At 42.4% G+C, this 15,423-nt stretch overlaps 1 protein-coding gene across 4 annotated transcripts in view; it reads right to left on the bottom strand.

Annotated features, from left to right (window-relative positions):
- TENM4 (teneurin transmembrane protein 4) overlaps positions 1 to 15,423 on the bottom strand; it is a 448,178-nt gene that overhangs the window by 48,873 nt on the left and 383,882 nt on the right. For all 4 annotated transcript variants that reach the window (XM_077842124.1, XM_077842106.1, XM_077842098.1 and 1 more), the window contains one exon: positions 7,911 to 8,143. In XM_077842124.1, coding sequence (XP_077698250.1) covers positions 7,911 to 8,143 — 233 coding nt within the window. The remainder of the gene's footprint in view (positions 1 to 7,910; positions 8,144 to 15,423) is intronic.

A 15,423-nucleotide genomic window follows, 5' to 3' on the forward strand; every position in this document is an offset into this window, starting at 1 on the left:
ACAATTTTGTTTAGGAATCACTGTCCATTCTTTGAACGTAGTATGGGATTTTCAATGAATTGCTGAAAGAAAAAGATTTCCAAGTGATTCTGCATCATCACTTAGAAACACTGTATATTGCTTGTTGAATCAGTGCCAAATTGTTTAAATGAAGAGATGATACTAGGGTGCTTATCAGAGAATTATGGATGAGAAATGCTGGAAAAGACCAGTCAGGTCCATCCAAGTCCCATCCGCTGGAATGAGGAGAGCTTTTCCATATATTAATCCCACAGCATTTTAACTAACCTGTTTCTGAACACATGTAGGCCACTTATTGCATTATCTCATTCCCCTTTCTCATAAGACACATTCCAAATGTCTGATTTGAATTTTTGCATCTTTAGCTTCAGACCACTGTTCCATGTTTCACCACCCTCAGGCCCCTTCTAGCATCACTTCTCAAGCACTTGCCATGTTTACACAACCTCCCTTAATTCTCTTTTTCCCAGGCTATCTGTACTCTGCATTTCTAAAGCCCCTGTCATAAGAGGCTCTCACAGGGCTTTATACTTACTAATTAGACCTCACAGCACCCTTATGAGCCAGGCATGATCATCTTCATTTTGCAGATGGGAAAAATTAGAGAGAAAGTGATTCTCACAAGGTCACACAGTGAGTCACTGGCAAAGCCAGGAACAGAAATCAAGGACCCCATTCACTTCTCTTTCATATTGGTATAAATCAAGAGTAGAAGTTAATGGAATTCTCAATCTTAGTGTTTTATACAGCTGTCCATCACTGTAATACCTGAGCCCCTTCAATATAAAATGAATGGCAATATTGAAAGTCCATAGTGGACCTCATGGAGTCTCTGGCAGGTCTCCCTCTTCAGGTTAAAACTCTGCTTGGGGAAGGGTTTTTCCATCTTTTAGATTCTATTAATTTCGTAATTTGGGTTTGGGTTTCTTTGGATAGGAGAAGGTAAGAATGACGGGAGTGTCATTCTACTGCTCAAAAGGCCTTTTTTGAAGAGGAAGGTTTTGCAGTATTTCCTAAAGACAGTCAGACTCTCGGCTCCCCTGATCTTCTCTGGGAGTATGGTTCATAACCAGATCCCCTGGCTGAGAATGCTATATCCTCAGCTTCCACGTGCTTTGTCCCAGGCTTTGTGATGTGCACTGCCCCAGAGTATACTTTGAAATTCAGTCTTTGATGTAGCTGTGGCTTGAGCTATTAATTGCTTTGAAGATTAGGACCAAAGCCTTAAACTGACATCAGAAACTGACTGGGCCTGACATTTGTGCATGGATCTGATGAGCTCATGGTGACCCAAACCATGGAGAAGGCATGCAGCCACATCTCATACCAGCTAAAGTCTGGGCATCATCTTCACATTCAACTTCAGATACAGTGAATTACAGTAATCCAGTCTGGAGGACATGAATGCATGGATCACTGTGTCCAGGTCTGTACGTATGGGACAAAGATTCATAGCGAACTGGAAGTGATGCTCATGCTACCTGGTTATACAAGCTTAGCGAGGAGTAAAACAGGACACTGAGGCTTCTCAGTACTTTGATGAAGGGGGTTGTACACCTTTCATGAAAGATGGAGACAACATCTCGGCCAGTCCTTTGAAGTGTGTCCCCTTTCCGACTAGCATCACTTTGATCTTGCTTGGGTTCAGCTTGAGCCAGCCACTTTTTATCCAGGAGTTGATTTCTTGGCCGCATTCTGATGTTTTAGCAGTGGCAGTGGTTGCATTGGGTTAGAATGAGATATCTAGTGGAATAATACTGAAATACTGTTGGCAGCTGAGCCCTTGGCATCTCACTAGCTCACCCACCAGTCTGGGACATGTACATTATGGATACTTGTGGGAATCTTCAGGTGAGGGCCTTTGGAGAGGAGGAGCAGATACCTAACGCCACCCTCTGAGTTTTGCGGCAGAAGAATGATTGAAACCACTGTAGTGCTGGGCCATCTACTCCTGCTATGTCACGTAGATGGGTTGGCAATACCTTGTTCCCCATTGTGTCAAAGGCTTCAGAGAGGTCCAGTAATATGAGCACAGAGATCTTGCCTTTCCCATGGACTTAAGGAGGTTGCCTTTTAATGCCACTAGAACAGTTTCTGTGCTGTGCCGTGGTCTGAACCCTGATTGTGAGGCAACCAGGAGGTTACATGCCATTATAGCTTGGTGGCTACTACTTTCTCAGTTATATTGCCCAGGAATGGGTGGCTGGACTTGGGATGGTACTGAGCTTTTCAAAGGGTTTAGTAGGCATGCATCTCTGAAGAAGGGTATCAACTATTTCCATTAGGAGTGGACTTAGTTGTTCTTCACTGGTTTCTATCAGCCAAGAGGGGCCTGGACCCATTTCAAAGCTTGGGGCTTTAATATTTTTCAGAGATTCTTGAGCTTCAGCATATGTGATGGGGCCAAGCTCAATCAGCGGTAGGGGTGGATAATACAATTTGGTCAGGACTGGAATTTTCTTTCCTAGTTACTTCCATATGTTTTCGGTTGAGCTTATCAGCAAAGTATGCTGACAGCTCTTCACAGCGGTCGACACTTGGGTCTGATGTCTGGGCAATTGCAGTCTGGTCTGATTAGCCAGCTACAGCAAAATCAGGCCATGTGTATATTTGCTTCCAGGGCTTGGGTCTAACCACCAACGCAATGCAACTTTATTTTGCATAGTATCTTTCCTAAAAATTGTAACCCCAAATGCTTTTGTGAGTTAAACATTATACTTGTCTAGTTAAACAGTAACAGAGGAAGAGAGAATTCAGTGGTATAGACAAAGGAAGAAAAGGGCCTGATCCTTGGTTTAGCCTGAGTTCCCTTTTCCCTGCTGGCTTAAAGCCGCCCTAAAGGAGTAGATGGGGATTCCCCTGATGTAGGGAAATCCTAATGCTGCTATTATGTCACCTGCTCCATCCTGCTCGCCATGCAGGCTGTGTACGAAGGCAGTGCAGTGCCTCTGGTGATCATGGGCCAACAGAATGGTCCCTAGTGGACTGTCCAGATAGACTGTGAGGCTGCTCTTTAGGCTGGGGGCTGTCAGGGGAGAAAGGAAGGTTGTTTAGAGCCCTCTCAGCTTCCCCTCATAGCCCCATGAACTCACCGCAGATCAAACCCAGGAGATGGGATACAGGCATTAAATCAGTGCCATCAGCCTCTCTTTGTTTGGTGTATATTCCATACCAGGTCACTTTACTTGCTCTTCTTGGAATTAAACTTTCTGATGTTCTCATAAGGAGGAGCTCCAGCCTCCTTTAGACAGATGCCTTTGAAATGGGTAATTTTCAGTGTGGAGGGAGAGAAGTAACTGATGGCTACTGTGTAGCAGGTTAAAGTGGTCAGGGCTATTCTCGGGCTTAATTTACCACCTTCAACTCTTAAAGGAATTTTCATTTTTCCTTTCTGGAAGGGAACCCTTTTGGGGAGTTAATTACAGGAAGTTCCACCTTTTGGGCAGGCTACTTACAGTAGCACAGCTGAGGCTGCTTCACTGTCAGACAAGCATGTTGTGCATGCTGAACTGAAGGCCTCGGACGTGTAAGTTGCATTGGCACAAGCCTTCTTTCGTTTACCGACAGCAACACAGTTAGAATTAAAGATGGTTGGCCTGCAAATCAAAAGCCCAGTTGTGCAGATACCTTAATCAGATGAGATTCCCATTGATGTTATCTGAGTAAGGACTACTGTACGGCACCTTAGAATTTTAAGATCCGGGCTGACAAATGTGAAATGACCCTAGTTCCTCTGGGGTGGTCCAACACCCTTTAGCAAGGAGGGCTTGCGATGCCATTGAAGTGTCATGATAATGAGTTATGCTGGTGGAACGCTGTGTCATAAGGACATTTCTTTTGTAACATCAGGTCCCCGTGGCCTGGTGACAGGACAGCACAAAGCTGCAGGGCAAACTGACACCAGAGAGTAGGAACAGCTAAAAGTAGTTACCCTACACTTGGGAACCTATTAACAAAAAATCCCAATAAGATCATATCAAATGAATGAGGCAGCTCATGGTGCACAGCTCAGTACATACGGTGCTGAAGGGAGATCCTCGTCCGAGGGCAGAGAAGATGTAAAGGAATGGGTTCTCCTCTAACCCTCAGATCCTGAATACAAGTTAGTTAGGTTCGGAAGAAACCTATACATGGAGCTTCCTTGTCTGGCTGGATAAGTGCTTGTCTTTCCTGTTATTTTTTTATTCTGCTAAAATTGATGAGCACTTAGTGAACAATGGAGATTTAGCTCATGCATTCAGTACTACACACCGACAGAAATGATCTGTCCTCAAATTAATTACTTCATTTTGCATCTCCTTTGTGGTGCTGAATGGATGGACTCTTTTTCCCCCTTCTGAAACGATCTTCATATTGTGTCAGTCTTGTCACTTGGATCTCTGTTAATTGCAGGCTTCTTGGCAATTTCACTGCCACAACATTTTTGTGACAAGATCCACTGGCGAGTGCTTAGATGGAAACAAAACACTCTGACAAGCAGGAGTTTTAATAATTTTTTTTAAAGCTTGCTTGTAGAATAAGATCAGTATTAGCAGATGATAATTAGAAAGTGATAACACTTTAATGTACAGAGTATACTGAAATTCATTAGCATCTGAAAGCTCTGCCACGCTCTGTGTCAAATGAATTGGAAGGGCCAGACCAGTGATTAACAAATACCACCGATCCTGCAACTGCCGCCCATGTTTTATCTATTGATCCGCTGTATTTCTAATATGCCCTGTTTCAGCAGAGGAGCCAAGGAGGGAATGGGCCATGGAGAGTCCAGGTGACGGTTTTGACACCTTGGGCCTGATTCTCCATCGGCTACAGCTAGCTCTGCAAGACTGTCACATTCATCTTCTTGAGTATTTTCTGGCAAGTGGGAGAGATCCCGCTGCTGAAGCTATTCATGTAAGCAAAGGCCTCTGCTTCCCTGGTAGCTGCATACAAGCTGGAAAGGGGTCCTTGCTTCTCCGCTGCAAACCAAAGATCCTGCTCCCATGCCAAGATTAATATTTTGGGTCAAGAAGTGGCTTCAGACTTAGAAAGAGTAGAGGCCTGCAGAGCTAGCTGCAGAATGAATCTTCCAAAAGCTTCCCTGGCCAGCAGCTGCCTGAACTCCTGGATACATTCAGCCAACTTGGGGCACAGAATAGTTTTCTACTCTCCTCTGCCCATCCACTCTCCTCTGCCCATCCACTCCAGAGATATAGAGAAGGTAGGGGCAAGTCTGAGGACTGCTGGTTACAAGCCTAAGAAGTCACTTTCTTGCTGCAGCTGTATTTCATAATAGTTCAAAATGAAAGCGTGTTCTCTGGTACGCTAGAATGACTGGTAGTGAGCTAGTAAATGACATTGACATTATTTTGTCAACATTAGTTTTCAGTGTTAATTTATTGAGATGCATGGGGAGCAAGTCACACTAGTCGGAGCTATTAACTCAGATGACTCTACAAATTCATGGGTGGAATTAGAGCTGGATGAAAGTGGGGACAAAATGTATATGAAAATTCACGTGACATGTTTTGGCAGTTTGTTGCTTGTGATTGCCGTTCCCACCCTCAACGCGGTTTTATTTTTCATCAGATGAAGTGAGCTGTAGCCCACGAAAGCTTATGCTCAAATAAATTTGTTAGTCTCTAAGGTGCCACAAGTACTCCTTTTCTTTTTGCGGATACAGACTAACACAGCTGCTACTCTGAAACCTGTCATTACCCTTGGAGAAAGGAAAGTATGATTTCCCCCACCTTCCAGGGGGGGAAATGGAGACCCAGAGAGCTTACCTGATTTTTGAGCCCAATGTTCAACAGCTAAGTAGTGCAGGAAATTGGATTTCAGGTCTCCTGACTCCCTGTCCCATGCTGATCTATTAGCGCATATGTTGTCCCTCTACTTCCCTTTTCACTCCATTCCCCCTTGTAAAATGGGTTGACTTCTCCTCAGCAACCCATCGACACATAGCTATGGACTTTGTAAATCCTATGCCTACTGTACATACTGTCATCCTCATGTAATGGGAGCTTCAGTGGGAGTTCTGAGTGCACCAGGAAGCCATTATCAGCCCTCTGAGTATTATAAAGGGAGCAGTTACGCTTCAGTATTTTTTGGTACAGAGCAGCATGAAGCATCCTGGGCTAATTTCCCCTGCATCCTGCCAGGAAACATAACTAGCCCATGCATAACGAAGATTCACAACTGGAGCCGACACAAAAGATCGCTAAATTGGTTCTCGTTCGTTGGATGCCATAACAATAATGTCATCTGTATGTCAAGAAAAATAATTTTCCAACCCGTGTAGCCAGGAGAGACACAGCCCTGCCGCCTCCACTGCTCCACTGTGAAAGCGACAGGCGAAAGGCCCCATGTCTTTGTCAGGAGGTTCCCCCACTCCAGAGATTCCAGCCAGGTGCACAGGCTTGGAGATGGGAGTGCTGATGGAAAACGGGGTCCCATAACCTCTCACTGTGATTGAGAGAGAAACCTGCCACACATTGACGCTAAATGTGCAGATGTAGCTGGGCAGGAGGCCCAAGTGTGATTTTTTTGTTTTTAAAGCCAACACCTCGTAAATAATTCCCGAGGTTCCTAACCAACAGGCAATAAGACATGCAACCAGAGTAGCAGAAGGGGCTCCTTGAGCATATAGCTCCTCTATAACAGCAGTATCGGTCAGTCTCTGCAGAGGATCTTCCCCCACTTTTACACATGCAGCCGTCCATCATATAGTATGAATGAAGGTATTTCCTCTACAAAAATAAAGCTGCAGGGCCGCATCCCAGTTGTTGCATTTGAATACAATCCATAGTTAAAGTGAGAACAAGTGTTTGTAACACGAGCCTGTCAACACTGAGCAAAACGAAATGAGTGTAAAGGCCACCATCCCAGTGAGATAACACATGTATGGCAAGCATATGTCCTAGTTTAGTCATTGGAAAGGTATCTGGGCCTTCTGGTCAAAATGTTTGAATAAGGTGTGAAAGCCAACAGTACCCTCTCTCCTACATATATCAGCCTCACCGCAATCTAGGCTTAAGACTGGATTTATCGAGGAGCAGTGGCTGGCTCACGGGGTCGGTAACCGCATGCAGAGCTTGTCAACTTTAGATTGCCAGTCTGAGGACTCGGCTACATAAAGAGTTGCACTGGTTTGACTAAAGGTGTGATTTTAAACCAAATTAGTTCAACCAGTGTAAATGTCTATGTAAACTCTCTTATTTTGGTTTAAGCAGGTTTATTTCGGTTTAGTTTAATTGACCAGAACAGGTTAAAACTACATTGAAATAAGACATTTTTGTATCAGAATTAGTGTCCACATAGCCTTTTGCATGGGCTTAACTATATTGGTTAAAATCATATTTGTAGTTAAACTGTTGTAACTTTCTTGTATAGACAAGCCCTGGATCACAAGGGACCAAACTGCAGTGTATAACCCTGGCTTCTACTTACCTCTGAGAGATACCTGAGGGGTCTGTCTCTATTTTATATACAGCAACACTTGCAAAGCCTTTTATGCCACTAAAGTCTCAATGAACTGAACTGAATTTAACTGAATGTAGTCCAGATGGGTAGTGACCAAAAGTTTTAATTCTCTCATGGTGTTTTGGGGGCTAAGTGGTATATGAAATGGATTGGTCCTCTCAGTACAGTTCCCTTTGGACACGTCTATAAAATCACCCCCCTCCAAATTGGCACCATTCTTAGCAGTCTCAATACAAGGCTAAGGACTGGAAGGGCCTGGGGTTGAATGATCCACTCATCCCTAGTGGTGGTCCCTCCAGCTCAGAGCTAAGACATGTTAGTGGTTTGCCCTGTTCTGTGGACAGAGGAGATCTGTTTCCAGAACTGTTGGCTTGGCACCTTTCTCAAAGCCCACTTTAAAATGCTTGTAAGAAGAGGCTGCATCTTACCCCTGGGGTTAGTGAGTGTTGCTTCGGTGCCTTTGCCCCCATCTCCACAGCGGGTTTCATCAAAGGGAAGGCACTGATCCCCAGTCCCTGCCACCACCTCCGAATTCTTGACAACATCCTTCACGACAGAGGTCGACTTGATCTTATAGATGCGTCGGCTGTTAGTGTCAGAGAGGTAGATGGAGCCAGTGATTGGGTCTGATGTCAGGTAATACTTGTGAGCTGGGCTGTGGCTGAAAAACAAACATACAGAAGTGTTATCTTCATTGGTAGATTTCAGTATTTGTTTCCCTAAGCACACCAGGCAGCATTAATAGTTTGGAGGAATAAAACGTTGAAGGGGAAGTACTGCAGCTCTGCATCCAGTGGATTTAGCTCATTATTGCATACACTCTGATAGTACTAATGCTAAGTACATCACAAGCCAATTAAAGAGAAACAATGTGGCCCAATATATAGTGAACTGGAGTGGGAGTCATTGCAGTTTGATCTTGGGTAAGTCACGTCACCCCTCTATGACTCAGTTTCTCCGTCTGTTAAATGGTCCTAATGAAAAAAACCCCTTCTTTTGTAAAGTGCTTTGAGATCTAGGGGTAAAAGGCACTATCTAAGAGCTAAGTATTATTATTCATGTAGTGTTTGATCCTGCTGTCATTGAATTCAATGGCAAAACTCTCATTTACTTAACAGAGTCCTGAGGGTCCTATTCTATGCCTGTGGAAGTAAATGGGAGTTTTGTCATTGAATTCAATGGGAGCATCGATCAAACTCTTAAAATGACTCTCAAAGAGGTTGAATGATTTGCCCAAAGTAACACTGCAGGCCAGCAGCAGAGAAGGGAATACAGCCCAGGAATCCCGACTCTAGACTGGCATCAAGCAACAGAGTCTAAATAGAGACTGTACAATAGAATTAGATGGAAACAGCAGTAGACTTGAATTTAGACATTTATTTAAGCTAAGGTCCTTGGAGAAATACAGTATAATATTATTTCTCTATTATTCAACGTAAGTGTTTGCTACCGGTAGCTATTGATTTACACTCTCTTCTGAGCCTGGGAATCAACAAAGTTAAACTAATCATACCTATAGCATGAACCCAGCTATACTTTCCTCTCGGAGTTGCAAGGTAACTGTCAGGACATGTTTGAAAATTTCTCCTCCCACATACTCCACTTTCTCTAAATTCATCGGATCCCCACTAAATTCAGTGGCAAATTTACAGGAGGTGGATTTTGCACTCAATGGGCATTAAGCCATCCTAGTGATCAGTTATTCTATGAGCAGCCAGTTGGGGATGTCTGTGTGGCAATGCTGATTCCCCCCCCCCGCCCCCACCACTTTATCAGGAATTGCTCACTACCTTCCTTTTCAAAATACTGCATGATTCTCAATTTTAAAAGCCATGCACTGGTTCTTCATTCAAATTACTTAGTGCTTTGGAAAAAAGCCTTTTTGATTTATCCTGGAAGATCCCTTGTGATTTATCCTATTAAAGTCTGAACAGATTTCATCTCCACAAATGACACTGATTTGTGCTAAATAAAATGCTCTGACCTTCAAGACAGCTCCACCTGGCAGTTCAGTCTCCATCTGTATTCCTTTCCAATGACAGCAGGCTGGTAGGGTATTATTTCATTTACCTACATGTCACTCACATTAAGCAAGTGGCTTCCACTCTGGTGAAAAAAGGTGCCCTATGGGAATCCACCATCCATTTTGATCAGGCCCTTGTGTTTTCAGCTAACTGCCTTTACAAGGCTCAGTGGAATGTCAATCAGCCTTTGAGCTGTTCATAATCTCTACTATATGAAAAGAGGTGGACAGAGGAGGACATTAATAAGAATACTTTGCAATTTTGTAATGTCATTTGCCTGGAAACCCAGGAGTGCTCACTCTCAGTCCCTGCAAAATATGACTATTGTCATTTATTATTGGACTTCATAGCCTTGCTCTGGTGGTTTGTATCCTGGTTTGTCTTAGCTGTACCTTTCTCACAAAGAGAGAGCCCCAAATAGTCCATAATCTTAACCCCCACATAGAATGAAACTAAAATCAACACCAAAGTCAATGCCAGTCCATTTTAACAATTGATCAGAGAACCAAGTAGAACAGCTCCAATTAGCAGAAAAAAAATCAAAATGCCACCACTTGCCCAAATTTCATCAGCCACTTTAGCAGCTGTCCCTTCTATGTAATATTGGTAATAGCTACTGGTAACCCAAGGATAAGAGTTACTAATCTAGGTTCTTGTTTTAGATTCCTGGAGTGAGTGAGTGTTAATTCACATATTCTAAGGACAAATTGGGCTGTCTGCTGCTAGTGTTACTCCTCTGTAAATGCCTGTTATCACAGTAGCATGGTTATAATTACTAATAAAGTGAACCTCAGAAGGGTAGGAGGTAGAGATTTATTTTAAATAAACCACTCATCAGATGGTAATCGCTTTGGGTCACTTGCAGCTGGGTCTGGATTTCAACCAGTGATCCGGCAGTGAAAGGTGCCTCAGCCAACTAATCACCCTTCGAAAGCCAGCTATTGCAAATGGCTTTATACCAAACACTGTCATTTCAGGTGCACTGCACTGGTCCACAATAGGGATCAAAAAGCATCTAGTTAATTCCTATTGGTTCAAGTCTTAGTCTATCTCTCAGTCTTATGGCTTGACCCCTTTGCACTCTCAAAACAACAGAAAGCAGCAGGCAGAGCAACAATAACTGATGGAGTGAGCTATGCTGCTAGACAAAATCAGAAGCTGTGCCTCTCCTTTGATATAATTACACTCGGGAGGGAGATTGCCTGTGGCAAGCAGGTCTCTGTTAGTAGCAGTAGGTCAGATGATTATGGTTACAGTCACCCCAGGTAACCGTCACCCTTGTGCAAAGGGCCAGCACAGGGCCTAAGATCCACTTAGAACTGGGATTAAGTGGTATTTAGAGTGAATACGCTTTGTGGTCGATACCTGCAGAGAGGTGATTTTGACCCACCAGGACCAGGGGCTGCAGTCAATAATGGCACAGACGTATGGTAGTAAAGGAGGTATCATTACACGTGACATTCAGTGGATGAGATGTTGCAGAGAGTAGCACACCTTTGGTAGCTGTCCAGGTGGAAGTTAAAGATCCTATGGCATGTTTCACAAAAGCAGAGGTTAACGCAACTATCCTGGACAACGCGCCCCATGTAAATTACACTGCAGTATAGTATCAGTTGGCCCATCATGCATAACTGAACCCCTAGGTGCTGATCCAAAGGCCACTGATGTCATTGGAAAGGCTCTCGTTGACTTAGATGGGCCTTTAAGTTGCAAGCTTCTCAGGGCAGGGATCACATCTTTATTCCTTATGTAAAGTGACATGCGCCTCCAGGAGATCATGTAACAATGTCAAGTAGGATTTTGCCTCAGTGGCCATGGCCCAAATTTCCCACCTCTACTGTTGTGCTGCGACCTACTTAGATGCATCATTCTACTCCAGAATCAGCTGTGCATCATTTTCCAGTGTGGTTGTGGATGAATACAGCTGTAAAAGCACTCTGAGATCCTTCAGGAAGAAAAGTGCAGAATAAACCACGTTATTACTAAAAAAGTTCAAAACTATTTCCCTCTGTCAGTGAGAAGATGAGAGCAGTGAGGCCATGAAATTCCAGTTACTAGTCTTTTCAATTTATTTAATGTCCCAAACAATAGGTAAACTTAAGCAGCAAATTGGACTGAACAACAACTGAAATAAGTCTGCCTGGGGCAACACAGATGAGTTCTTTCCCTCTTACCATCCTCTCTCATCTCTGAGTTATATAATGTAGCAATACAAACAAGGGGTTCTGTAATCGTCTGAGGCCTAAATCAGCTGTAGCCTCCTGATATTTATCCACCACATGGATCCTGCCACCACTGGCGATGGGCTGACAGCAGGGAGCATGAGTTGATTTTCCTTTCAGATATCTCCCCGCACATCTTCTTATTTTCAGGAGGAAACTCGGGAGCCTGCTTTGGCACTTTACTCCTCTGGGGCTATAATCTGCAGCAGCCACAATCGAGTGTACAGAACTGTAGCCAGGCTTTGGGAGATTCAATTTGGAAGACTTTGTGGCACAGCACTACAGTGTCATCTCAGTATGTCACGTGGACACCAAGGGTCAGATCCTGAACTAAAGTCATCGGAGTTGTGCCAGTTTACACCTGCTGAAGACCTGGGTCCCAAAACGCAGCCAGGGAGGTCTGGTTTCCTTATACAGCATATGCTAAAGTGATGGGTTAGGAAAACATGAGGATAGAGATCACATTCATATATCCCTAGATTCATAGTTTCCAAGATGAGACAGTACCACTGTGACCATCCAGTCTGACCTTCTGTATAACACAGGCCATAGAACTTCCCCAAACTAATTCGTAGAGCAGATCCTTTAGAAAAAACAGCCAATCTTGATTTAAAAATGGTCAGTGATGGAGAATCCACCATGACCCTCGGTAAATTGTTCCAATGGTTAATTATTCTCACCTTTCAAAATGTATGCCTTATTTCCAGTCTGAATTTGTCTAGCTTCAACTTCCAGCCACTGGATCTTTTTATACCTTTCTCTGCTAAATTAAAAGGCCCATTTTTCAATATTTGTTCCCCATGTAGATACTTATAGACTGTAATCAAGTCATCCTTTAACCTTCTTTTTGTTAAGCTAATTAGATCGAGCTCTTTGAGTCTTCTCACTACGAGGCAGCTTTTCTAATCCTTTAATCATTCCGGTGGCTCCTCTCTGAACCCTCTCCAATTTATCAACATCCTTCCTGAATTGTGGGCATCACAACTAGACAGTCTTAGAGCAGCAGTAACACCAGGGCCAAATACACAGGTAAAAAACCTCTCTGTTCTTACTTGAGATTCCCGTTTATGCATCCAAGGATCGCATTAGCTCTTTTGGCCATAGCATCACATTGGGAGCTCATGTTCAACTGATTATCTACCACAACCCCCAAATCTTTTTCAGAGTCACTGCTTCCCAGGATAGAGTCCCCCATCCTATAAGTATGACCTACATGCTTTATTCCTAGATGCACACATTTACATTTAGATGTATTAAAACTCATTTGTTTGTGCCCAGTTTACCAAGAGATTCATATTTCTCTGAAGCAGTGACCTATCCTCTTCATTATTTACCACTCCCCCAATCTTTGTTATTTGCAAATTTTATCCGTGATTATTTTATATTTTCTTTCAGGGCATTGATAAAAATGTTAAATAGCAAAGGGCCAGGATCCTTGGCCTCCAATCCCTGTGGGACCTAACTGGAAACCCACTCACTGAGATGATGATTCCCCATTTACAATCACGTTTTGAGACTCATCTGTTAGCCAGTTTTTAATCAATTTAATGTGTACCATTTTGATTTTATATCATTCTAATTTTTTAATCAAAATGTTGTGTGGAACCAACTCAAATGCCTTACAGATGTCTAAGTATATTAAGTCAGCACTATTGACTTTACCTATCTAAACTTATAATCTAATTAAAAAAAGATAAATTAGTTTGACAGGATCTATTTTCCATAAACCCATGTTGATTTGCATTCATTTCATTACCCTCCTTTAATTCTTTATTAATCAAGTCCCATATGAGCCTTTCCATTATCTTGTCCAGGATCGAAGTCAGGCTGACAGGTCTATAATTACCTGGGTCATCCCATTTATCCTTTTAAAATGCTGGCACATTATCATCTTTCTTCCAGTTTTCTGGGACTTCCCCAGTGCTCCAAGATTTATTGAAAATCAACATTAACGGTCCAGAGAGCTCCACAGCCAGCTCTTTTAAAACTCTCGGACGCACATCATCTGGACCTGCTGATTTAAACATGTCTAAGATCAGTAGCTTCTGTTAAACATCCTCCAGACAGATTAGTGGAATGGAAAGAGTGTTATCACCATAGGACGAGACTGTATCGTCTGTTTTTCCCCCAATACAGAACAGAAATATGTATTGAATACTTCCACCTTTTCTGTATTATTATTGATAATTCTAACATTTCCACCTAGTAATGGACCAATACCACTGACAGAATTCTTTTTGTCCTGAATATATTTAAAAATACTCCTTCTTACTGTCTTTAAGTCTTCTGACCCATAGCTTTCGTCTTGTGTTCCTTTGCTTCCCTTATCAATTTTCTACAGTCCCTAATTTATTATTTATATTCATTACTATCAACTTCCCCTTGCTTCCATTTGTTATACATTTTATTTTTATTTTTTATAGCTGCTTTCACTTTACCTCTAAATCAGGTGGTTGTTTTTTAACCAGCACTGCCTTTTTTCTCAGTTGTGGGATTTTCTCTTTCAGGGCCTCTAGTAAGGTGTTTTAAAATGATTCCCAGTTATCACTGAAATTTTTCAAATTAAATTCTTCCTCCCAGCTCATTTGGCTCATAATTCTATTCAGCTTTGTGAAATCACGCTATTAAGTATATATATTACTGAACATTATTCTGCTTCCACGTTATAAATGTGAACCAGTCATGATCACTTGTATCTAAGCTACACTTTATTTTTAGTTCTGTAATCAGTTCATCTTTATCTGTTAAGACAAGGTCTAATAAAAATTCCCCTGTGTTGGCTGCATTACTTTTTGAGTTAGGAAATTGTCATCTATAATGTTTAGAAATTCCAAGGATGTTTTAGTTTTAGTATTGGCAGCATGAGACCTCCAGCATATGTCTCTCAAATTGATGTTCTCGCATGATCATAAAGTTTTTTCCCTACACGTTATCAATAAGTACGTAAGGAGGTGGTCATCCTGTTTCATAGTGTAATTTGGTGGTCTGTAACAGACACCAACTAATATCCCATCTTGTGCTTTATCTGTTAGCACTCTGATCCATAAGCATTCAAGATCATTTTCTTCCAAGTTATCAGTGAGTCAAACAGGTAATGCCATTTTTCACATAGAGTGCCACTCCACCTCCTCTTTTGCCCACTTGATCCTTCCTAAATAGGTTATAACCATTGGTTTTAACATTCCAATCATGTTTACCATCAAATCAGGTTTTTACCAATTAGATTGAATTTATGCTAAAGAATGAGCAATTCCAATTCATTGTATTTATTACCTAGAATCCTAAGATTGGTGTATAGACAATTCAATAATTTCTTCTCTTTATGTCATTTGGTTCTTTCACTAATTTTGTTTTCAGCATTTCTATTTTGCTCATATCTCCCCCCTTTGTTCGTCCCCTTTTGCTTTTAGTTTAATCCCATTCTGAGTACTCTAGCCTGCCTGTCCTCAAGGAGATTGGTCCCCTTTCTCCTGCGGTGGAGGCCATCTAAAATATACAGCTCCCTCTACCCATAGAAGGTGGACCAATGTTCCATGAAACCCTACACCACTTACTTTGCCAGCGGTTCACTACTAGAATCATCTGTCTTTTTTCACTCATGGGACAGGAAAAATCTTGAAGCAGATTGCTTGGATATTCTTCTTCATCACATTGCTGAGTTCCCCGCAGTAATCTACTATCTGTGCGATATCCCA

The sequence above is a fragment of the Eretmochelys imbricata genome, chromosome 1, assembly GCF_965152235.1.
Source record: "Eretmochelys imbricata isolate rEreImb1 chromosome 1, rEreImb1.hap1, whole genome shotgun sequence".
Taxonomy (NCBI): Eukaryota; Metazoa; Chordata; order Testudines; family Cheloniidae; genus Eretmochelys; species Eretmochelys imbricata.